This window comes from Sceloporus occidentalis, unplaced genomic scaffold (assembly GCF_023333645.1).
Source record: "Sceloporus occidentalis isolate IW3139 unplaced genomic scaffold, rSceOcc1.0.p SCAF_8, whole genome shotgun sequence".
Classification (NCBI taxonomy): Eukaryota; Metazoa; Chordata; class Lepidosauria; order Squamata; family Phrynosomatidae; genus Sceloporus; species Sceloporus occidentalis.
In genome coordinates, this window is record NW_028316988.1 from 2,690,819 (window position 1) to 2,714,013 (window position 23,195).

The following is a 23,195-nucleotide window of genomic DNA, read 5'->3' on the forward strand; positions in this document are numbered from 1 at the left end:
AAGATAACTCCTTCATTAAATTCTGTATTTAAGATTATTACGCTTTCTTCTTTGAAAGGTTCCAGGATGTTTATGGACCACAAACATGGAACCCAAGAATAGAAGCCTGTTTCGATATTCTGGATCTGTGGTGAGATGGCTCCAATTCATTTGATGCACAGCAGTATTCTGTGCCTGTCAATCTGGGCAGAGAGTCGATGTTTCTTTTGATGCTGACCAATATTTCTTATCTACCCCTTCTACCCCAAAAAGATGTTTGCAATCGCCAGCCTCAACCCGACACCCCTCAAAGTGCTTTGGACTATTTTATAATCAATGTATAACCATTCTCCTTATCTATAACACTTATCTTGGTGTACACAGCCAGTTCCCATCCCAATTTGGATGACCATACAAACATTTTTTAAAAAGGAAATCCTTGCACACAATGGATTATCGCACCAGGCAAACGATACACAGAATTAATGCAGTCGGACATCACTTTACTTGCCACGGCTCAATGTTATGGAATCCTGGGATTTGTAGTTTGTTGTGGCACCAAAGCTCACTCTGACAGAGAAGGCTAAACATCTCACAAAACTACAGATCTTAGAATCCCAGAGCACTGAGTCATGGCAGTTAAATCAGGCTCAAACTGCATTAATTCTGCCGTGTAGATACAGCCCTAGTTGATTATATGATTATATTTTAATAGAGGAGCAACAACTACCTTGAATTTGACCAACTTAGTTGCAACGAGTCAACCAGCTCCTGAGTGGCTGAAATTTGGTCTAGTGCAGGAGTGATCAAAAAGCCCCTGGATCTGGATCTCACCAGCCCCCCAAAACAAAACCAGAAGTGGTAAGAAACCCATTTAACATGTCAAGAACAAGGAGGATTCAACATATGGAGTGGGGGACTATACCTGCCATCTCTGCCAATGCCTTCACGCCATTTCGTTTCATGGGGAAAGCCTCAGCCCCCCTGGGCTTCCAAAATCCGGATCCCCAAATAAGAGGAGACACTTACAAGAGTGTTTCATGATTTATTGGAAGCACTTGTTAAAATGCACAAGCAGTTCTGCCTTCCGCAAAATGCAGACTTGCTAAAATAAAAACACAACCAACACATGGTCAAAGCCCCTTTTTAAAGAAACAAAAACAGAACAAGGATAATAAAATGGACAGGCTCTAAAATCCCATCATTTCACCGGAAGAGTCGATTCCTCCTTTACAGTAATTCTGAACAGAGTCCACACAGGGAAGCTCTTGAAACTGTTTCAAAAGGCAAACCTATCAAAAGCATTTTTCTTACATGATATACAGCTTAGCAACGAAGTAAGAGAGGCATGGGGTGAACTGAAAGAAAGGTCTGTTTGAATATCCATTCGAGGACACAAAACATCTTCCTCTCTAAATCTGGACAGATTGTTGGATTAAGCCCATGCGCAAAATTGTCAAGAGGAAGACTGAAAAAAGCAAATGAAAAAAGCACACGTCGCTCCCTGCACCGTAAATATCAAGTATTTTACTGATTCGAAGCAGTCCTCAATAGGACACAGCCCCTGGAACACTGGGTTGGGACCAGTTCTTAGGAAAGTTACTTTTGGGGACGCAAGCTTCCACAGTCCCTCAACAAGTAAGGACACTGGCACCGCAGGATGGAAGATACAGTGCCTTGTAATTCAAAAAAGTAACTCTCCCGAGCTTTGGTTGGGACAACAGAAGATCTCTCAATGCTGAAGCTTTCTCCCTTCGGCCTAAACTGGAGGCCATGATCTTACACACAGTAGTAGAGAAATCCCACTGAACTTCATGGCACCTGCTTCTGAGGAGGTGGCTTAAAAACATCAACAAAAGCCCAGGCTGCCAACTTCTTTCTTTCAGTTAGCCTCAAAGGTGCTGCAAGATCTCTCTACAGACTGGTTCCTACAGACTAACACGGCTATATCTTTGAATTTTGAAGACGTCACTGTTAGGGATCACATCTATGTGCAACTCCCCCTTCTTGAATAGGCCTTTCTTAAAAGAAGAATATTCAAGAGAAGCTTCTGAATTGCTGGTAACCAACGGCCATGTTCCCAATGTCACACTAAGCCACAGTTTATATTAGCCAAGGTTTGCCATTTTAGCCACAAACTGTCCTGTGGATGACTAAGCAACCAGAGTTTATAATTGTGTGTGCGGCTGGTCAGCAAACTATAGTTTGCATACAGGGCTGAATCTGGGCACAACAAACCAGAAAGCAACAAACCACAATCTGGATTACCTAAATCTGAAATGTAGCTGCTCTGTCTGGAGGGATGAGGCTTTAAATCCTCATTAATCCCTTGGCTTGTTTTCTGCAACAAATCCACCCCTAAACTAGTCACCCTGTTCCTAGGAAAAAGAAACTTTGGAAAGACAAAGGTGACAAAGATTAAGAGTCCTTATTAACATCAGTCCTGTATTCCCAATTTAAATCCTTTGAGCACAGGCTGTTCATTTACAAACCCCATTAAAAGACAATTACATGTGTCTGCATGTAAATACTAGTTTAACCCCAAAACCTACCATTTCTCTTCCTATTTCTCTTTAAAAAGCCTCAACAGTATTCATCTGAGAATGGAAACAGGTGCGGGAAAAGGTGCGATACTTCCTTTTAGCATCATACAAACCTTAATGAAAACTAATGGGACTCTTGAGAGGCAACAACTGCATAATGCTCTTCTTACAAGCAAGATGCAAACATGCAGTGTCTTTTTCCTTTGTTTAGTGAAACACTATTCTTCATTAGAGGATGCTCCCAAATTCAACTACAACCCTTGCTTCTTCAAAATAAAATCAGGCCAGACTTTCCTCTACAGAAATAGATTCCTTTGCAGAAAACCAGAGCTTGAACACTTTGTATCTCGAAGTCTGTTGGGTTGCAGGCTGTTGTAGATAAATTTGCGAACCTGTCAGTACAATGGAAAGCAGCAATTCTCATACCAATAGGACTCTTATGAGAGTGGACTGAGGAAACGCTTGCATTGATATTTCACATTTACATCTGACCAAGGGCACAGGCCTGGTAAAGAGCTGAGATCGCACATCTGGGCAAATACGACCCAAACTGTGAAATCAACTTGACGGGTTTGTTGTAGCAGGGAAAGGACAAAAATGCCTATTCCTTACTACTTGAGAGTCATAGGTACACACACAAAAAGATGTAAACTGGATGAAGTGCTAGATATTCCCTTGCCCCATAAACATAGGAAGCTTAAACTGTCCCAGGATTTTGCACATTAAATTCTGGGACACTGGGGTTCGAATCCCATTCAGTCACGGAAACCCACTGGGTCACCTTGGACAAGTCACACTCTCTAAGCCTCAAAGGGAGGCCATAGTAAACTGCTTCTGAATAAAGTTTGCCAAGAAAACCCTAGGAGAGGGTTGCCATAAGTCAGAGTCGACTGGAAGGCACATATTATCAATCCCTACAAAACGATTGCTATGCTAAGGCTCCTTGGGAGTTACAATAAATTCAAGTTTGTTCCCTCCAACCCACCCATCATCAAGCAGAAAAACAAGCCAAAACTCTCTCTATTCCCACCCAAATCTGTAAAGGAAAACAAAACACACAAACATTGGAGAGTTGAGATGCTTTACCTGCATCCTGAACATAACCAAAGGCAACATATAGAGCTGGGGCCACAACTTCATTTAGGCAGCTTTTGGTGGCCACTGTAAAATCACACTCATTCTTAAAGAAAGAAGCAAACAAAAATACTTAATAAAAAGCCACTATGCAAAAAGGCAAGACTTTGCATAGGTGACATTTCATTAACAACTCACACATGTTAATATTTCTTTCTCAAATTCAGGAAAGAAGGGTCAGAAATTAGCTATGTTGTCTTCCGACCTTAAACCTAACTGGTTTATGGCTGAATGAAAACAAGATGAAAACCCAACTGGAATCCCAATGTAATCTGTGGTTTGGGAAGGGGAAATGTATCAGTTTTGATTTTCCCTGCATTCGGGTTTTTAAAACCCTATAAGTCCTTCATCCTGAGCAGCAAGAAGTTTGCAAATTTCAGCAAAACCAGTCAAAAGGAAACTGAAATGAAATTCTCTCCAGTTATTCCTATCATGTAGAGGAGTTTAATGCAGATTCCTAGCATATTTCATGTGAAGAGTATGAACCTTCTTAAAGAAAGCGCTGTCAACTATTTTCAGCATTTACACAACTGACTAAACAAGACTAAAATTCTTAATTTCAAGAATGAAACCCTCTAATATGTCAGTCTGGCTTTCTTTCCCATTTGAATCTAATTTTTTTACATTCTGAATAGGGAGAATTTCTGAAACTTTCACTAAATTCTTATTAAAAGGCAACAAAAATTAAATTCTACTCGATGTCTAACTGCAACACAATGGTCAGAGTCTTAAATCTTTCCCCACAAATTGTACATGCAATGGTTCAACACTAGAAAATAGATTGGTTTCTTGGTGATTGTCCAAAGGGCAGCAGGAATATGGAGAATAGAGTCCTACAGATATCCCACATGATATTCCCATGCAATGAAAACAAAAGTACCCCAAATGCCTCCCAAAGCATCAAGCAAGGGTCATCAACAATCACAGTTCCACAGGTTGAACATTTTTCATTTTCACAGGCAATAATAGATAGGTATAAAATGCCAGTCTTGTGCTTTGCATACAAATCACCCAGTTATTTGTTTTGAAAAGGTATCATCTGCTATCTCCGGGGCAGATAGCTCCATAGCGACTCCATTTCTCACAACTGAACAATCTTCTTCCTCCTTAATCCTCCCGTGCCTCAAACAGTCGTTTCTCTGCTAGCTTTGAGGTTAGGGGCAGAGAACTGTCGCCTCATCCGCGGAGGGGTCACAAACTGGTTATAGTGGTTGGGCCGCTCAGTCTGTCTGGCACGACCCCCGGCGGCCCCATTGCTCTCCATGTTTGTGCCTCCATTAGTGCTGTAATTGCAATAGGATTGGCGATGTTGATGCATATGGCGCTTCTGCTGAAATGTCTGAAGATCTTGGTTTGGGTGTCCTCCGCCACCATGAGAGTGCAGTGATTCGGAGGAGTCAGACCCCTGACGCCGCAAGCCTTTCTGTTGGCCATTGAGGGAGTTGCTCCTCCAGCGGAGTGGAGCTGCAGGTTCTGGTTGAGGATGGGAAGGCTGCTGGAGAGGCGCGTTCAAAGGCTGCCTCTTAATCTGGATATTCTCTTGACCCCTCTGGGGGCCATACATATACCAAAGCTGCTGGGGGTCCTTGGGAATGTGAGCTCTCCCACCCACATCTTGGCTTTCTTCCTGCTGCTCCTTCGTGTCTTCTTCCTTTGGAACCCTCACCTCGATAATTTCATCTTCAGTGATGATGATGTGCGTTCCGGGACTCCATGAGTTCCTGTGTTTGGGGTTGCTTTTAAATGGGAAGCGGGGCTTGCGGTTCTCAGGTGGGATGAAGCGGTGAGGCATGTTCTGCCGGCGGAGCTGCTTAGTGATTTCTTGCTGCTGGAGGTTCTTAAAGCGAATTTGCTCTTGCCGCATCCAGCGCAATCGCCCACGTCTGAAGGCAGGGTCTTCCTCCATTAACTGGCAAACACGATCGTCTTTGGCAGGCCCATCATCATTTTTCACATTCCCTTCTGCTTCTGCCATCCTGGCAGGACCGGGCTCTTTTGCTTTTGCGGTAGCCACGGCCGCCTGAGCCTTGGGATCCTGGGAGCCGATCAGAGGCAATACCTTTTCCATTTTGAGCATTTTGTTCCGGAGGACTTTTATTTCCTCGTCCTTCATGTTGTTTTGTTTTTTGACTTCTTGCAAGATGTCTTCAAGTTTGTCGATGTGCACCTTGAGGTCATCCACATCAGCAATGCCTTTCCCGTTGAGGAGGACATCTTCGATCTTCTCGTCGCCGACCCCCACAGTGTCCCAGACGTCTCGAGCGACGGCCCGCCACGAGTCACGCTCATTGGGGTCCTTCTTCCCATACATAGCGCAAAGCTCTTTCATTTTCACAATAGCCAAGGCCTCGATCTCCTGTCGACTATGCCGGAAGTCATTGAGGGCAACCTCGTAGCAGATCTCCTTCACGGCCTGGATCTTCAAGTCTGAGACCGTAACCCATCGGGAGTCTTTGCTAAGACGCCGGCGTTGAGGGATCTGATACATTTTGATGGGCTCTCGCTTCTTGCCGCTGCTGGGGAGTCCACACTTTTTAACAATGGTTTGCAACTTGCTGGGGGGCAGCTTCTCTCTCAGGGAAGTGATCAGCCTCCAGCTCTCCTCGCAAGACCGCTTGTCCGAATCATCCCCACTATCAGAGTCTGCATCCTTAGGAAAACAAAAAAATCAAGAAGTGGCCCCAAAATAACTAAAATTAAAATGGGGGAACAAAGGGAAATACTGAACAAATGAAAAAAATATAAACAACTAAAAAAAGCACAACTAAAAGCTAAGAAAACTAATGACTGGTTGGTGGAAGAAGGGATCAAACAGAATAAATGCTAAATTAAGGATTCCAGTTTTAAGATGCTAGGCTCTTTCTCTTAAGGGTCCTCAGTTGCTTTCTTTAATGTTTTCTGTCATCCAGCCACAACTAAATTGGCTGTGGAACATCTGACTCAAATTGTCCTAGTATATCCCAAGACTTTGCATAATCCAGACTGGATGAAACTGTTAGATGAAACAAAATCAAGTACCTGGTAGGAAGGTGAAGGCAAATACTTGGCTCGTGCTACAAAGGCGTGCAACAACCCCAGACACGCATTTTGGCCTTGGTTACTTGTCGAATTATTCCAGTAAAACAAAGTCTTCCCTCCGCAGTGAGCGACCCCAACAGTCATTGCAGAATGATCAGCCCAGGTTAAATCAAGTTATTCACTGGTTAGTAACACACGGTGCAGGGATACGCAAGGTTTGTAGTTCACTCTACTAGAAAAGCAGCCAAAGATGTGTTAGAAGTTAAGAGGGAACCATTTCAGAAACAGCCACTAGGAAAGTGTTAGAGAAGGTTTCAGGCTCCGAGGAGGAATAGCTACAAAGCAAAAAGACTAGCCATGGCATTCCATAGGGTTTTTCAATTTCCATTTGCCACTGATAATTTAGTTTCAAAGCTACTTAAGATAACTAACATGCATCAATACTCTAAATGATCCACTAGACTTTTTGAACTACACACAAAGGCTGGATTTTGAGGTCTTTGACACTCTTTCCACATTCTAGCATTAAAGCCCCCTTACAACTTTATTAACTGTCCGGTGTGTTTTGGTTAACAGTTACAAACTTATAGCTGTCCTAGGAGCATTTTTCAGGTAAAGAGAGGTCTACATATATTTCAAATAAAGTCAAAGGATTTTAGAAATGTTTTCCAAACACATTTCAAAACAAAACTCTTCATCTTGTTCCAAGAGGAATAGCTGCTTATTTGCATTAGACGCTCCAGTGTAATAAAGTAATGGTTTCCCCAGGACTTGCTTAGGAATAAAAATCAGTTACCTTGGAATCAGCGAACAGCATCTTATTAGTGACACAGACAAGTGTGAGCACACCTATGTCTCTTTTTGGATAGGCACAGTGAGCTGTTCGCTATCCTTTTGCATTTAGTCCAAAACTTTGCCCTCTGCAACAGTTACCAAACCCAAGGATGGGATGCTGCCAGTGTGTGTGTGTGTATTGTGTTAGAGGATGAAGATGTGGCTGCTCTGGACTCCTAAGGGAAGGAAAAGGAGAGTACACACCATATTTGAGCACACCCTCCAAGCTGAGACCAACCACTTCTTCCAGTTCTGGAATGCTTCCCTTTCCTTCCCATCCCAACCAGTAAGCAGTAGGGACTACTCCTGGCATGCCTGGAAGACATGAAACTACATGGTCAACGTATTATACTTCAGCTGCTTTATGTCGGATCTCAGTCAGCAAGTCCAGGGAATTTCTGTCAGTGCCTCCAAGCTGACTCTTGGGTCATTCACAGTTCTGTTCCCATCTTAGAAGAACTGTGAAATCCATCCTTCAGCCCTAAGAGCTCTATTATTTATTACATGACTGCTTAGATTTCCCCAAGGTGGACCAAATATGGATTTGAAAGGGAACAAGAGTCCACTGGACTGCAGTGGAAATGGAAGATACCCAAGTGGAACCCACTACGTGCGGCATTTGAGGTTGTGTCCAGAATGAAAGAAGCATGTTGGCATCATCAAGACGTGGACCCAGCTAATTCGCTTACACCAACAAAAATGTGAATCCAAGGGAGTGTTCTAATCTCATCCAATTCCCTTATCATTGGCTCAAGTAATCATGACAAGAAGCCAACTCAACAAGTGGCGAGACCTTATTTCTAGACCACACTTTGAGGGCCAGCTCTGATCTAACTGGAGATATTTAAGCAGAACTTGAAATGCCACCTTTAAGGGATGCTTTAACTTCATTACACTGAACAGGAGATTTGGTAGATCATTTCCAAAGTCCCTACAAACTCTATGATTGTAACATCAGGAGAAGCACAGATTCTTTGCTCCTGCAGTATAATTTGAATATTCTGCCTTGGAAGAGGGAGAAAAATACACTGAAATATGACCTATTGAAATGCTGGGATGTTTCTCCCCTTCTTTTCTTCCCTAAAGTTGTTTGTTCAGAGGCTATTCTTTTCTCACCTTTGTGCACCTTTAACCCAACCTGAACTTTCCAAAGAAGGCCAGCTTTCAGAAGTAAGTATATAGCAGGCATTATTGTATGAATTCTAATGTTTGTCTACATCAGAAGCTTGGCAATCTAGTCCTCCAAATGCACTTGGACTCCCACAACCATTGGCCCCAGCCAGCCTGGCCGATGGTCAGGGATAATGGGAAATGTGGTCATGCAAATGCTGGAGGCCCACAAATTGCCCATCTCTGTTCATCAGTGAGCCTCCTAGTTCAAAGAATAGTATGGGAACCTGTCCAAATTCGCCAGCTATGCTGATGAAGGGAGAGGAATGCATAGAGAGATCTTGTAGCACCTTTGAGACTAAATGAAAGAAAGAAATTGGCAGCATGAGCTTTCGTAGACTTCAGAGGAGAGGAAGTGTAGCTCAAATGCCTAAGGGGTACCAAATCTGTGGTACCCTTTAAAACAGGACAAAAGGAGAGTCCAACGCACAACTGGTATATTAAGCATGCAGATCTGTTGTTTCCTCCCCTACGCACTTACAATTAAAATATGGTGGGCCAGAAGTAAAAGCTTTGACCTAAAACAAAAAATCAGGACCTAACTCTAAAGTTAGAATGCCAAAATCTATACTCAGACACTTCCGGATGGCACCATCTTGCATGTGGCAGGGATTCTTCAGTTTGCTAAGTGGTAACCCTAAACAGCCCTCTTAATTCCTTTGCTCGACAGCCCTGGCTTAGGAAGTGCTGAGTTCCAGCCACTTTGTAGGACACACCAGGTCCCAGTTACTTGCCAGTCTATTCTCCAGAGCAGCCTCTAATCCTATATAACCCCCGCTATGTCAGGTCAAACCCAAATCTGGGACACTCCATTAATACCCATGGGATTAATCCACTGGCCCTGCTTGATCTGCATTCCTCAGTATCAGCTCTTATATTCTTATTCGAGTATCTCCTTCCTAAAAAACACTTCTAGGTATGCTTTACTGGGCTTGGCTTCTCAACTTCCACCAGCTACTGAAGGTAAGCAAATGCCATTCTATGAATTGGAACACTGTTCAATTGATGGAAGGAAATTTTGGATCCAAGCTGCATGCTATTTCACTATGAGTTGTTTTACTAAATATTTTCACACAATAGTATACTTATTACTTTTTTAAAAACCTGCTCAAAAGAAAGCGTTTGGAACCTTTCTGCCCCAAAGGTGGCAATTATTACCTTCATTAATGAGCCTTTCCATAATCTTCAAATATGGAGACATTTTAGATAATAGATATTTTAAATTGCTTTCCTTGACCTGTCACTTTCTAGTTGTGTCACACCAGAGCTCCATGATCACACTATCGGCAGCTGGCTAGAATGATGGGAGCTGTAATCCAACATATCTAGAAGATGACAAGTCGGGGAAAGCTATTGTGGTATCTTGCTTCAGGGATGCCCAATGACATGATTGATTTGCCAACATTTAAACGCTTGCCTCTTCCACAACCACACACCAGCATATGTGCCAGCATCATCCCTTGCTAATGTTTCAGAACATGCAAGGCAGGACAGAGAGGTTAAGTCATGCATAGTTGCAGCAATCCTTTTTGGAGATCACATTTAAGAAATCTTTGGGCACAACTAGAAGTCACTTCTCAGAAGCACAGAATTAGTACTAAGTGACAATCCAAAACCAAACCAAGGCAAATCCTCCATGCCAACCCTTAAGTAAAAAGACAAAACCTCAGAGACAACCAGGAGAAAGGGATGGGGAGGAACACAAAACAAAATTTTGACTTGTCAAAGAACCAAGAGATTGGGAGCTGTACTTGTTCAATACCATGGGTAACTGTGGTAACCTATAGATGCTTTGGACCGGAACTGCCACAATTCCTTACCACTGACAATGCCGACCGTGGCTTTTGGTAGCTGAAGAACAAGACATCTGGGGAAGAAAGGCTTCCCCCCTCCCTGAACTCAAGAGTGAGACTAACATCTTCTGTCTCATGGGACATGCCCACGTTAAAGCCAAAATAGGCCAATGAAAAGGTGACAGATGCCTAATGGTGTGAACAAGCAATGTGAGTACATCTCCTGTCTCAAGAGTCAAGACAGTCAGCATGTGAGATTTGCAAAGACAACTAATAAATATTGGCACTTACTAGTCTCTGTTGCTCTAGTAAGAGATCTGCTTCTTCCTTCTCCTTCTTGTACAGAATCTCCATTTCTTGAAGTCTGGAGAGAGAGAGGCAAAGGTCAGTCACATAAGCTATTGAAAACCTGCTATAACTTGAGACCACAGTGAGGGTGGCACCCATAGTTGGGGGGAAATGGAAATATAAAAAGAGCCATACTGGATTGGACCATGAATTTATCTAGTTGAACATTCTGCTCACATAGTGTCCACTCAGTTGCCTATGGGAAGTCCGCCTGCAGGACACAATGCGTCTTCCGTTTCATGCAACTGGCAATTGATATAAAGATGATGCAAAAACTGAGGAGCACCCAAGGGAATCAGAAAAAACTAGACATGTCTCAAGGTGCTCAATGAGTGAATGGTTGATTATCAATAACTAATTTATCCATTGAGCACCCTGAGATTACTTCTATCATGCCCATCAAACATGGCCAGAGTTAGTTCAGCACACCTGAAGAGCCCAAGGCTGGGAAAGGGTAGAACAGATAGCATATAACAACTGAACAGAATAGAAAACAGCAGAATGTAGAATACAATAAAACAACAACAGAGCAAAGACTGTTTTGCATCATCACATAACCTCTGTTACCTTTTTTCCATTTCTTGCTTCATATCAATGCCTTGTTTCTCTAGCAATTCTCTCTGAGCAAAAGTCCAGTCGACTGGTTCCGATGGAGTCTCTGCAGACGGAGTCTTCTCCCTTTCAGCCCGCGCTTGTTCAGGGTGGTTGAAACGGAACACGTGGTTCTTTCCCATAATAATACGATTTCCTGGATGTGCAATGAAAACGGGATGACTAAAGGTCTTATAAAAAGAGTAACAACTTTTTAACAGTAAGCTGCAAGGTCAGCTCTCAAGGAAATCTTTCAGGCAATGGAATCCAAACCAGTGTCTCACCTGAGCGTAGCTGAACTGGCTGCACCACCCTCTTGCCATTGACATAGGTTTCTGATCGTTCACAAGGTTCCAGCGTAACGATAACTAGGAGAAGGAAAAATCCTCATGTCAGTATCTGACTCATAGGAGAAAAGGAAGGAAATCAATCCAGACAATTTTGGGGTACCATGTAGAGCCTTTGAGACCATGTAATGGTGTTCTGGAAAGGGTGAGGGAAAAGTCTGACATAGGGAGGACAAAAACTCCCACATTTCAGGAGATAATCCCTCAGCTGTAGCTGTAGATGGTTCAAACCCCAAGATCTCCAACATAGTGTTAGGAAAGAATCCTTCCTGGGAGAGCTGCTGCTAGTCAGTGTAGATAATACTGAGCTAAAGGGATTTCAATATGACTCAGTATCCAGAAGCTTCCAAGGGCACAGATGTCAAACAAGCAATTCCTAAACTGGAAGAGGAACTAAGGCTGAAGATGTGTTAACATAGTGGGGGGGGGGGGGGGCAGAGTTGAAGTTTGTGGCTGTAAAGTTGTTGTTGCTGTGTGCCTTCAAGTCATTTCCAGCTTATGGCAACTCTTAAGGCAAATCTACCATGTGGTTTTCTTGGCAAGATTTGTTAGTGAGGGTTTTTCATGGCTAAAGGAGTATGACTTGCCTAAAGTCTCCCATTGAGTTTTCATGGCTGAACAAATTCAAACCCTAGTCTCCCAAAATCCTAGTCCAACACTCAAATCACGATGCTATGCTGTCAAGAGTTGAAGTAACCCAAGCTATGGCCTATTAGTGTCTAAAGAGGAGCTGATCAATAGCAAAGTGTCAATACAGGTAACACTACAGAACAAAGAGGTCAAGATGTTTAAACAGTAAGTAATCCCGCTCTCTCACCATCGCCGTTATGGTTCCTCTCACTTCGGAATATACAGTGCTCTTCTTTGATGTGAGCGCCACTCAGCACGATGTCTTGACGCCGTTCTGCGTCAGCCTGGCCTACCCTGCATTCAACAAAGAGGATTTCAAAGATTTCTTGATGGCTTTTCAAAACAAACATGTGAATCTGCAATGAGCTGACGTCAGCATCGAGGAAGAGACACCATTTGCAATGAACATCAAAACATTTCAAGTCAAGTGAGGAAATCACACACACACAGACACACACATTGGAATCTGATATATCTTTTCCAGTTCTACAATAGCAAAAATGATCCCTTGGGCCCAGAATCCATTTCTAACTTATGGTAGATACTGTGCATAGTGGGACAAGTTTCCCTTCTCAGCTGATCCAGACATGACCTTCTCTCAAGAAGTATAATAAATCAATACACACATTTACAATTATGGAAATTGAACATCAGGGGGACACGAAGGACACAGATTTTACCTCTATCATTTACGTTTAGCGACTGGAGAAGAGAAACGCTTTGGAATTGCCTATCAGCAGAACATGTCAGAGCAAACTGGGGCATAACATTTTGAGCACTTTCCTGGCTTTGGCTAAAGCTACTGGCCTATATTCAGAGATAACAGCCATCTTTAAACATCTGAAAGGATGTCATGTAGAAGATGGAGCAAGCTTGTTTCCTCCTGCTCCCAAGACCAGAGCACAAATCACTGAATTCAAATTACATGGAAAATTATTCCCTCTAGACATTAGGAAGAGCCTCTTGAACAGCCTGCCTCAGAGGATGATGGATTTTCCTTCAGAGAAGATCTTTAAACAGAGATTGGGTGGCCATGTTTAGAGAATGCTTTAAGTTGTGTATTCCTGCATGGCAGTGAGTTGGACTAAATGGCTCTTGTGTTCCCTTTGAGCTCTGAGATGCTATGGTCTGAAGAATGATTTAGCAAACCGAGAATCACACCAAACTTCCTTCAAGGCTTGAACACTCCCCACTCCTTCTCCTGTACACCCAGAAATTCAGATGTTTCTGCTTCCAGTCTGTTCATCCAAATTTGGAATTGTGGTTAACATCTACTATTACAGTAACTGCTTTCTGGAACAGTCTTACAGTAGAATCCATATCCATTTCCTTCATATCTCTCTTTCTTTGCATAGGCTGTCCCTGGGGGTATCCCAGAGAGTTGCAGTTTTATTCTTCACCAATAGATGCGACTAGGTTATTGTTGCCTTTTATTTTTATATTTTAGCAACAGAGCCAGTTATGGCTGCAAGTTTATGGTTGCTCAGCACAATAAACCAAGGGATTACAGGAACCCTGGTTTACAAGCTACAAAGCAGTGTGCTGGCAATCACTGCCTCTTTGCTCCTAACAGCAACAGAAGGAGCTAAACAAACCACGGAGCATTTTAAATACATATTTTAAGAATCCTCAAGGTGACTTACACACCAAAGAAAATCTATAATATAAGCAACAATGAAATAAAACAAAAAGGAACAAATGCTAAAAATAGCAAAAAAGATTAAAAGCCAGCAACCACAAAAAGACATACTGGCTGATTTGAAAAGCTTAGGAAAACAGCAGGGACTCAATTGATGGTTAACAATTTCCAGAATCCTCCAGCCAGCATAGCTCTAGGAATTGCAGTCCAATGTTTCTGGAAGGTACCAGGTTGCGGACATCTGGTTGATGCCATCTGTTCAATGACAGTATTTCGCACCTGCCTCCCATCCCAGACCCTAAGAGGAAAGTGCCCATCTTAATGCAGTCGGCCTGCTCTTCCCCCTCCAAACAACTGCATCTGTTTTCAAAGGGGCAGCTGCCTTAGTCCCTGCGCAGTTGCTCACCCCAATCTGAAGTAATAATATCATCTCTTACCTGGTTATACCATCTTTGATATAGTAAAGTAGGCACTCCGACATGAGGGGGTCTTCATTGAGGTTTACAAGATGAGGGGTCTGAAATGAGAATGACATTCTTTTTAAGCAGAGCTTCTCTTTCCTCAGCATGGCGATGGTTCCCCTTCCAAGAAATCACATTCAGAGGCTCAAATACAACTCCAGATCTGACCCTTCCTCCCAGGAAAAATGCCTCTTGAATAAAAGAAAATTATTCATGTACAGAAAGGGACAAAATTCTACTCTGAGAGTAGGAAAAAGCAATCTACTCTAAGAGTAGGAGGCATGCATGCTTCCATATGCTTTTGGATTATGATTTTATCAACTCAAACCTCTACAGGCACCAATGAAAAATGATGTTGTAGTCCAGCAACATCTGGAAGGACACACAGTCCCTATCTCGGATCAATTCAGTGGGTCAAATACTAATTCTCAAAATGTTTGTTTAATAGTGGTTGAAGCTGGCAGCCATTGGGGAAAAATCAGACCCTTCAGAGCATCTTCTTCACCTACCAATTCCCAACCCAAGTTTGCTTTCTTTTTACACTTGTCAAAGCAAAGAAAAGCAGGAACGGATAAGAGAATTAGGAGAGATGGAGAAAGCTACTATGACGTCCATATCAAAATGGCCTCCCAAGCAGATCTACTCGGTGATCAATAATCTCACAGCAACTGATTCTGGCCATGTGGAAAAAAATAGGAGAGATTTACTTTGAAGGTAAATCTCAATCACACACTTCCAAAACCCCAACAGGAAAAGGAAAATCTAGACTTGGCTAAAGAGGCAACTATCTACATATAGCAAACACTCTCTAGAGAATCTAGAGCTACGACAGTCACTAAACCAACCTTCTTTGGTGAAAATACCCCACTGGAATCAGCAAACAAGTCATAGGGCCTTGGAGTGAAAATCTAGCCAACAGAATGCCAGCAAGCGCAAATAGGAGGAAAAACATAACATCAGAACATAAACCCAAAAGGAAGTTGGACACAAGCACTCAAGCTAAGGATCCAATATATTGGAGCTACAAATTGCCCATTGAGAGGATAATTTGAAGCTAGAAGATCTGCAAGGAACAGAGGGTTAGAAGAGTAATCTAAGGCCATAAAATGTGACTATTGCTTGTAGCAAAATCTCTTGATAGAACCCCAGACTAAATCCAAATTGATTTTTGTTGTGTGTGTGAAAACACCCCAATAAAATCAGTAAACATGTCACATGGCCTTGCAGTGAAAATCTAGCCAAGGGAATGCCAGCAAATACAGACATGAGGAAAAGATGCAGGGTAAGAACAGAACGAAGACAAAGCAAAACAAGGACAGAAATCAACACCTAATAATTCTAGCTCATGAACTAAGATTACAGCAAATCCATTGCTATAAATTGCCAGTCGTAGTACAACATTAAACTATGACAGAGGGGTAAAGAATAAGGGTAAGGATGCTCACAGACCATCAACATAATCAGGATGTATAGGATTGGTAAGGAAGAGATGAACAGAATCCTATTTTCTACTCCCATAAGCAGAAACCTCTACTTAAGCAGCTATTTCTGCACAAATGCACCAACCTGGTCAACAGAAAATGCATCAAAAGCCTCATCAAACAGAGTTGAGGGCCTCCGAGGAAAGATCTTTATGGAGGTGATCCAGAAGATGAGACAAAGAGAAGGTGGGGCAAGAAGAGAACTTATGGTAGGGCAGATGGAAGGGCAGGAGAAGCACAGTGAGGACTAGCGGAGGCTCCAAGATGAAATGAAGTGACTTTGGAGAGTCCCCTTAATATCACCAGAACTTGGAAACATTAAGTTTTGGACTACAATCCCCCAGCCAGTGCAGCCATTATGATTCTGGGAGCTAAGTTATTTCTCTAAGCTCTTGATACTGCTAAGGCAGAGTGCACAAACCAAAATCTCTCCCATACTGCTACCAATGATTTTTGGTTCTCCAAGAAAGTGGGAAGGGTTTTGCCATTGAGGTATCAAGTCTTCTGTTCATCCTGGATCCCCAAGTCGCTGCCCATACTTAAAAGCATTGGAACCTGACTGGACAGGTATGCATGACAGTGGTCTCAGTTCCCCCCAAGGGAAAGTAATCCAAACACGGTGGCCGGAAAGATGTTTTAATTCCAGCCACTTGCCTTTTCAAACCTCAGTGAAACGTCAGCTGAAAAGTTCGCACCACAAACACATCCAAGACGTGTGTACATGAACTTCAGAACATCCTATATCAACAACTCCTATCAAGTAGTCAGGTTGCAGAAAAGGTATCTGGACCAAGATACGAGAATATTTAACATGGCAAGCCAAGAACTGGGCAAACTGGTGCCCTCCTCTTTTTCTGGACTACAACTAAAATATTTCCTAACCATTGTCATTTTGTCTGAGGTTTATGGCACTTCTTATCCTTATATATATTTATATCCCACCCTTCTCCTAAGACTGGGACTCAGGATGGCCTACAATATTAAAAAACAGTACAATTTAAAACATACAAAAATAGTACATTAAAACAAAATTAAATTACTTACAGTTCAAAACGCTGAGAACACCAAGTTAACTATCACTGGGTGAGATACATAAAGTACGAACAACCACACTTCTGCATAGCCCCCTGAATGGCTCCAGAAAGGCTTTGACTTTAATTCAATCCTTAAGTCTATTGCCACCAAAGAAAAAAGTTCTAAAGCTGTGATAACTGTCAAGATTTTCTAGGTATACCCAAACTGGAAGGGTTTGATTGTAACATGCTTTCAGCAAGAATAATGGGAATTCTACCTAATTATGTGAACGAATGCACAACTGTAACACAATAAATGTGCACATCGCTTATGAGAGGATTCCCAAATGCATGTGGAAGGGACACCAACCATTCATAAAGAGACCAGTTAACTATGCCAATGCGCTGAGCCAAAGAAACCGACAGACATAATCAAGATGCTGACTGCCTGCAGGCAACATTTCAAATTATACTTTCCACATAACTACCCATTTGAGACCATCTCAAATAATACCAAGCCAGGTTTTCTGCAGCTACTGACTTCTCACATCCCAGTGATATCCATTACTACACAATGTTGTTATCAAGTGGCAGCCATCCTGGCACATGTAGATGGCACTGCATACCTTTTTAGGTGAGAACACGCCTAAAGTTCCTCCGTCTTCTCTTATGGCTACTCCCATCTCGGCCAGCAAAGCTTCTCTATGGAGGAGAGAGAATTCATGGGTTAGATGAACAAGAATTCACTGAAATATCTAGAGGGTGCCCATGGCTGAGCAGGGATTTGAACCCTGGTCTCCAGAATCACAGCCCAAAACTTAGATCACTATACCACACTGTCTCTCTCTCTCTCTCTCTTTGATTAGCTATTCTTTTAATCTTCTTTTTTCTGGGCTGTTAATTACAAAGTGCAATAGTAACAAAATAACCAACAGTTCATGTATAGCTCTCAGCCAACACCATTTGCCAGATTCAGAACTTTCAAAAAAAGGCTGCCATTTCATCCTACAACATTCTCTCCTTTGCTTTGCAAAAAGTCATCTCTGCCTCAGATCCCTTCAAATTTCTCTAGCTTTTCTCCATCAAGCCCTTGCCTGCCAAGCTATAGCCTTATCTCACTGTCACTTCTTTGCTCTCACTTTCTGTTGCCAACTCAACCCTTTTTTTTAAATTACTATATTCTTACTTCTACACTCCTGGGTGCTAGTGGTCGGATGGAACTTTGTCCCCCCATCAAAGTTATGACTTAAGGCAAATCACATAAGCCTGAGGATGATTTTTTGGTGCCTAACCTCTCCATCCGAATAGCCTCCGTCTTCCTCAGTTTCTCCTCCCATGTCTCGTTCAGCTCCGCAATGATTTTCTCAGATTCCTGCAATAAAAGCCAACAGAATTAATGGATTATAGGGGTGGTGGCGTCCATACACCCCATATCTTGCTAGGAATGTTTGAAATGAGTACCTTTAGCTTTTTCTTATCCCAAAGCCAACAATGTTAAGATGGCAGTCAAAGAGACTACAACAAGATGCTTAAACCCTAAAATCCTGGACCCAATTAGCTCTTCAGTCTGCGAGATGCCTCTGGACACTTTGAAAGGTGTGCCTGTGTTTAAGAGGCCAGCAATATTTGTCTTTGACCACATTAAAAAGGCTAAAAGTAGTTGTAAAACTACTGTTTTTTCCCCATCTCTTCCCAAATACTTTCTGGCCCAAACCCTAAATGGTGTTTCCTAAAAAAGCTTTGAGAACCTGCCAACCACCCTTTACCAACCTGATGCCAACCCAAAATGCTGAGCTATGAAAACCATCATCTCCAGACAAAGTGACCTTTGGTCATGCTGGCTGGGAATTATGGGCGTTGTAGTTCAACACATCTGGAGGGCACCAAGTTAGGTGAAGCTAGTGTAGATTCTCATTAGCCTTCTACTCCAAAGCAGAAACACTGGCATAGACCTTTGAGCCAGAGGAGCAGGGTTTGGGGCAGGGATTCATGGCCTAGGCAGCTTGTATTGGACTAACTTTCAGTTGCCTTTCATTCCACTCCAGCATTAAAAAATATGCCTGGTTTCTACCTAGAGATAGTACATCCTTGGAGTGGGCCATGACATTATAAACTGCATGTGGCTCAGAGAAGGAACTTTTCAAATACAATTCCCAGAAGGCGCTAGCCCACAGCGCTGCTGGCCCTGATGGCTAGAGGATTCTGGAAAGTATAGTCCAAAAAGTCCAATTTTCAAGCTTTGAGTAGGAGTTCAAGTTGAATACATGCCTATATTAACAAGCAAGCAAGCAAGTACATATTTTAAAAATACCCAGCAATAAAACAGACAACTCCCTACAACAAGAGCAGCAGATCAGGATGTAAAAGCTGACGGTAGAGTTGAAGGCCAGCAGGATACCTCTTACATAGCGAAACATCTGCTTCACTAATATGTGTATTAACATGTGTTGTTAGTGCCCTGATAACCACTTTCCACCTCTGTTTAACCCCTTGCCCAAAACAAGAGCACCTGCCACTCTCTTTCTCTTCAGTGTGCTCAGAAGGTCCTGAAGTATGTTCACCCTTTGCCTTAAACAAGCTGTTGATGCCCTCCTCTCTTCAGTCCCCAAATGGTACCAAGGCCCAAAATAAGAGAGGAGTGGGGAACACATGGCTCACCAGGGGTTGTTGGATTGCAACTTCCATCAGATCCAGCTAGCACAGCCAATACTAGGTGGATCATGGAAGCTGCAACCCAACAACGTCTGGAAGGCCCAAACCTCTCCATCTGTGCCAGAAGGCATGGTGAAAGCTAAACAAGCTTTCTACAAATGTCTCTTCAGCCTCACGCCAACAGCGAGTTTTACTGAAGCCTTCCCCTCAAGCAGCATGCCTGGCAACTCAGAAAACAAGGGGCTGCTTGTTCCTTCCGCAAGAAGAGGAGGGGAGAGAAAGCGTTTCTCCCACTCTCGATACCCTTTTGAATGGACAAACAATGGGGCTGTTTCTCAGCTTTCTGAAGCAGACACAAGAAGCACGCAGCAAAGCCGACACAGTAAAGCAGAAGATGAAAGAACAGGGGAGGGAGGGAATGCCTGGGTAGAGAGAGCTCAGAGTCCTCCGTAGAGGACTTACTTGCGTTTTGTGGGATCGACCGCCACTTCAATGGAACTGGAGGCGATATGCTCATTTCCAGGCCTCCATTCGCTTGTAGTTTTAAAAGAGATTGAATAATCCCAGCACCTTCCATCATTAACTCAATAGAAAAAGCAACCTCGCCAAACTGGGCACGAACTCTCTCTCCTATAGAGGCCTGAGCTGATGCCCTGAATGCTAATGGCAAAGGGGGACGTCTATCATCCTAGCCCAGATGTTACATCTGTTTCTAGAAGACGTCACTTAGCACCAGATCATCAGGCAAGTGTAGAGATAATGCTCTTCTCGCCAGATCAGTGGCATGGTTCAAAAATGCATTTTATGCAGGACATGCATCCCCTTTCAGACAAACTATCCCAGAAGATTTTCGGATGAGGATGTGAACAACAGAGCAAGGAAAAGGCAGCATTCAATTCACAAGACAACCAGCCAGATCCCTTTCAAGCCCGACTCTGATGGAGGCAAGAAAAGCTTTGGCAAAGCCAGAAACTAAAGTCCTTTTGTCACTGTGTTCTTCTGATGCTCTTCAGTATGCAGATTCAGGACAAAGGCCTTCATTGTCTCTGTATGTAGTACAGTATTCTATAGGCTTCACATTTTAATCTCTGTGCGATTTGACTCTTGAGAGTCAAGCCTTAAGCGACACTGATGTGGAACTTCCAGCTAAGTCTGGACATTATCATTAAAATAACCCTTCATTTTCCCTTGTGCAGCTTGTAAACCTGTCGAAGAACAGCATCACATTTGCATTTCTACTTTAGAAAGAGGACAACCAAGACACTGGCCTGATAAAAGGCCACCCAAATAGGGGCTGAGCAGGGACTGGAACTTGTCTCACAACTCAAACCCACTGTTAAAGCCATGTTTCAATATATTTCATGTGGAAGCTAAGCAGGCGTGCCACCTGCAACTGGTTACTGCCATGAAAATCTGATTGTTTTTATTTGCTGTCATGTCTGCTTCGATTTATAGTGATTCTATCAATGGGAGACCCCCAACAGCCCTGATGAACTAAATGACCTATAGAAATGTGTGCCTCAATCTTCCACCAGCTCCCAGCCAATATGTATTCCAACACATCTGGAAGGACTGCAAGGAGGGTGCCAGCCCGAACCTCTCTTGGAAGGGAGCTCCAGAGCCACTGAAAAGGCCTTTCCCCAGATGCACCTATGGAGGTGGTAGGACAGAGAGAAGGGCTTCCCCAAAGACACTGCCCCATATACAGGGGTTGATGGAGAGAGTAAAGTTACAGTGTTTGGGATACGTTTTGCTTTGGATGGCCGATGTTTCTGGTGCCTTGGTGCTTGCTTGCTTGCATACATACATACATAAGATTGGGAAGGGCAGGAGTACAAAAGACACTTGAAGCATCCGTACCTTCAAACGTTCAATGGCTTCCTCTCCTCCTGGAGTAGACATGATCCGTTCTTGGATGCTGGAGACTGATGTTAAGCCCACGTGACTATTGAGAGAGCAGGAAGATGGGGATGCAGTGAGGGAGCCCATGGATGCTGTGGAAAAATGGCCAGGACGTTGATTCTCTGAAGCTAGCAAGTATCTGTGCTTATTGTTCTGAAAATCTTTCAGATCTGGGAGTGAGAGAGAGACAGACAGACAGAGAGGCAGGGAGGGAAGGTGGAAATACAAGGGTGGGAAAGGCGAGGCAAGGAGGACAAAGGAGCAGAAAAATAAGGGGAAGGAGGAAATAAGAGGGAGAAGACACCAGTATAAGAGGAGAGCACACAGGCAGCAAGAGAGACAGGTTAAATAATACAAGATGGCAGTTCTGAAACACACTTCCTTCTAAAAGGAATATACTGTATGCATTAAGGTCAGCTAGGATATGTTTGGCCCAGGCGCCTTCCTTGTTTGAGTCGTGGCTGGCATCCACAGTGAGCAGAGGCTCCAACAACTGAGCCATAGTCCCTACTCCAAAACCTAGGTTTGTAAAGAGATATGAAGCGAAGAACTACATCATCTTTCCCAGCCTAGATTTCAAACAGTTCAATGGGTTATAAAAAATCAATTCGGTTTTCAAAAATATGTGGAAGAGTAACATTTGACTTAGCTGACCTCAGCAAGAAAGAGCGCTGAGAAGGGATGTAAGAAGGTGAGATATCCAGTCACCGTTCTTGAAGGAAATTTACTGGAACGATCAAAACTGGAAGTAACTAGTGGCAAACTAGTTCCTTGTAACTAATACCTTTTCTGTAACAACTACAACAAAACGAAGTGGCATTATGAACGAGGGATACTTCACCCCCATTTGAGATGTATTTCCTTTCTAACTATGGGGTGGTGGCTACACTAAATGGGAGAAAAGGAATATGACTTGGTTCTAGCATTTATTTCATGCTGTGTTTCCGTACATGGGTGTAAAATATTTTGCCTTGGTCCAACTGTTTCCCATGTGGATTTTGTTTCTGCACGACCCAAGTCAGCAGAACCAAAAGAGACTCCACAAGAGGAAGTGTGTATTGCTCAGCTTTAGACAGACACACACAAACCTCATGAAGTGTGCATTTATCCACAATAAGTATGCATTTATCTTTTTGTTGGACTGAGCTTCCAAAGGCTCAGGACCCAACCATTTCTTGTGAATAACCAGAAGTGATGTTTCAAGTTGGTTTACAAACTGCCATCTGCAAATACAGAAGAGAGCAAGGGAGTGGGGAGAGGTTAGGTGCGGAGGGAGCCACCAGGATGCGCTAAGCAGGCAGAGCAAGGATGGAGTTTAATCAGGAGGCTCCTCATGCATTCACAAAGGAGAGGCTGAGACGCGCAGTCACCACAGCCGCTGCACAATGCCCACACGGCACCACACCCTCGCGGCCATGCACGCTTCTCCCTCCAAGGCGCCACGGCAGTCAAGAGTTAAAAGCCGTCCAAGCTGGAAGCAGCATTAGAAGTATTTGAAGCAGTATCGTGGCCAAAAGCAGGAGCCGGACAACAGAACTTCACACTGCCAGGTATCCAATTTCAGGAAAATCCCAGATAGAGCTATCCTTCCACTGCCTCTTTTGCTTGGGCTAATAATCCAGATTAACAGCCAAATTTCTGAGAGCGATACCCAGTTATT

At 43.2% G+C, this 23,195-nt stretch overlaps 1 protein-coding gene across 20 annotated transcripts in view; it reads right to left on the minus strand.

Annotated features, from left to right (window-relative positions):
* LOC149307661 (kinesin-like protein KIF1B) overlaps nucleotides 1-23,195 on the minus strand; it is a 93,203-nt gene that overhangs the window by 28,340 nt on the left and 41,668 nt on the right. For 12 of the 20 annotated variants that reach the window (XM_089534186.1, XM_089534191.1, XM_089534197.1 and 9 more), the window contains 8 exons: nucleotides 21,494-21,627; nucleotides 18,274-18,353; nucleotides 17,608-17,683; nucleotides 14,464-14,543; nucleotides 12,575-12,681; nucleotides 11,695-11,778; nucleotides 11,387-11,567; nucleotides 10,763-10,835 (listed from right to left, as the gene is read on the minus strand). In XM_089534186.1, the coding sequence (XP_089390312.1) occupies nucleotides 10,763-10,835; nucleotides 11,387-11,567; nucleotides 11,695-11,778; nucleotides 12,575-12,681; nucleotides 14,464-14,543; nucleotides 17,608-17,683; nucleotides 18,274-18,353; nucleotides 21,494-21,627 (815 nt within the window). Of the gene's footprint in view, nucleotides 1-1,014; nucleotides 6,307-10,762; nucleotides 10,836-11,386; nucleotides 11,568-11,694; nucleotides 11,779-12,574; nucleotides 12,682-14,463; nucleotides 14,544-15,332; nucleotides 15,396-16,053; nucleotides 16,117-17,607; nucleotides 17,684-18,273; nucleotides 18,354-21,493; nucleotides 21,706-23,195 lie in introns of those variants that run through there. The other 8 variants (XM_089534190.1, XM_089534183.1, XM_089534182.1 and 5 more) reach the window with 3 other exon arrangements.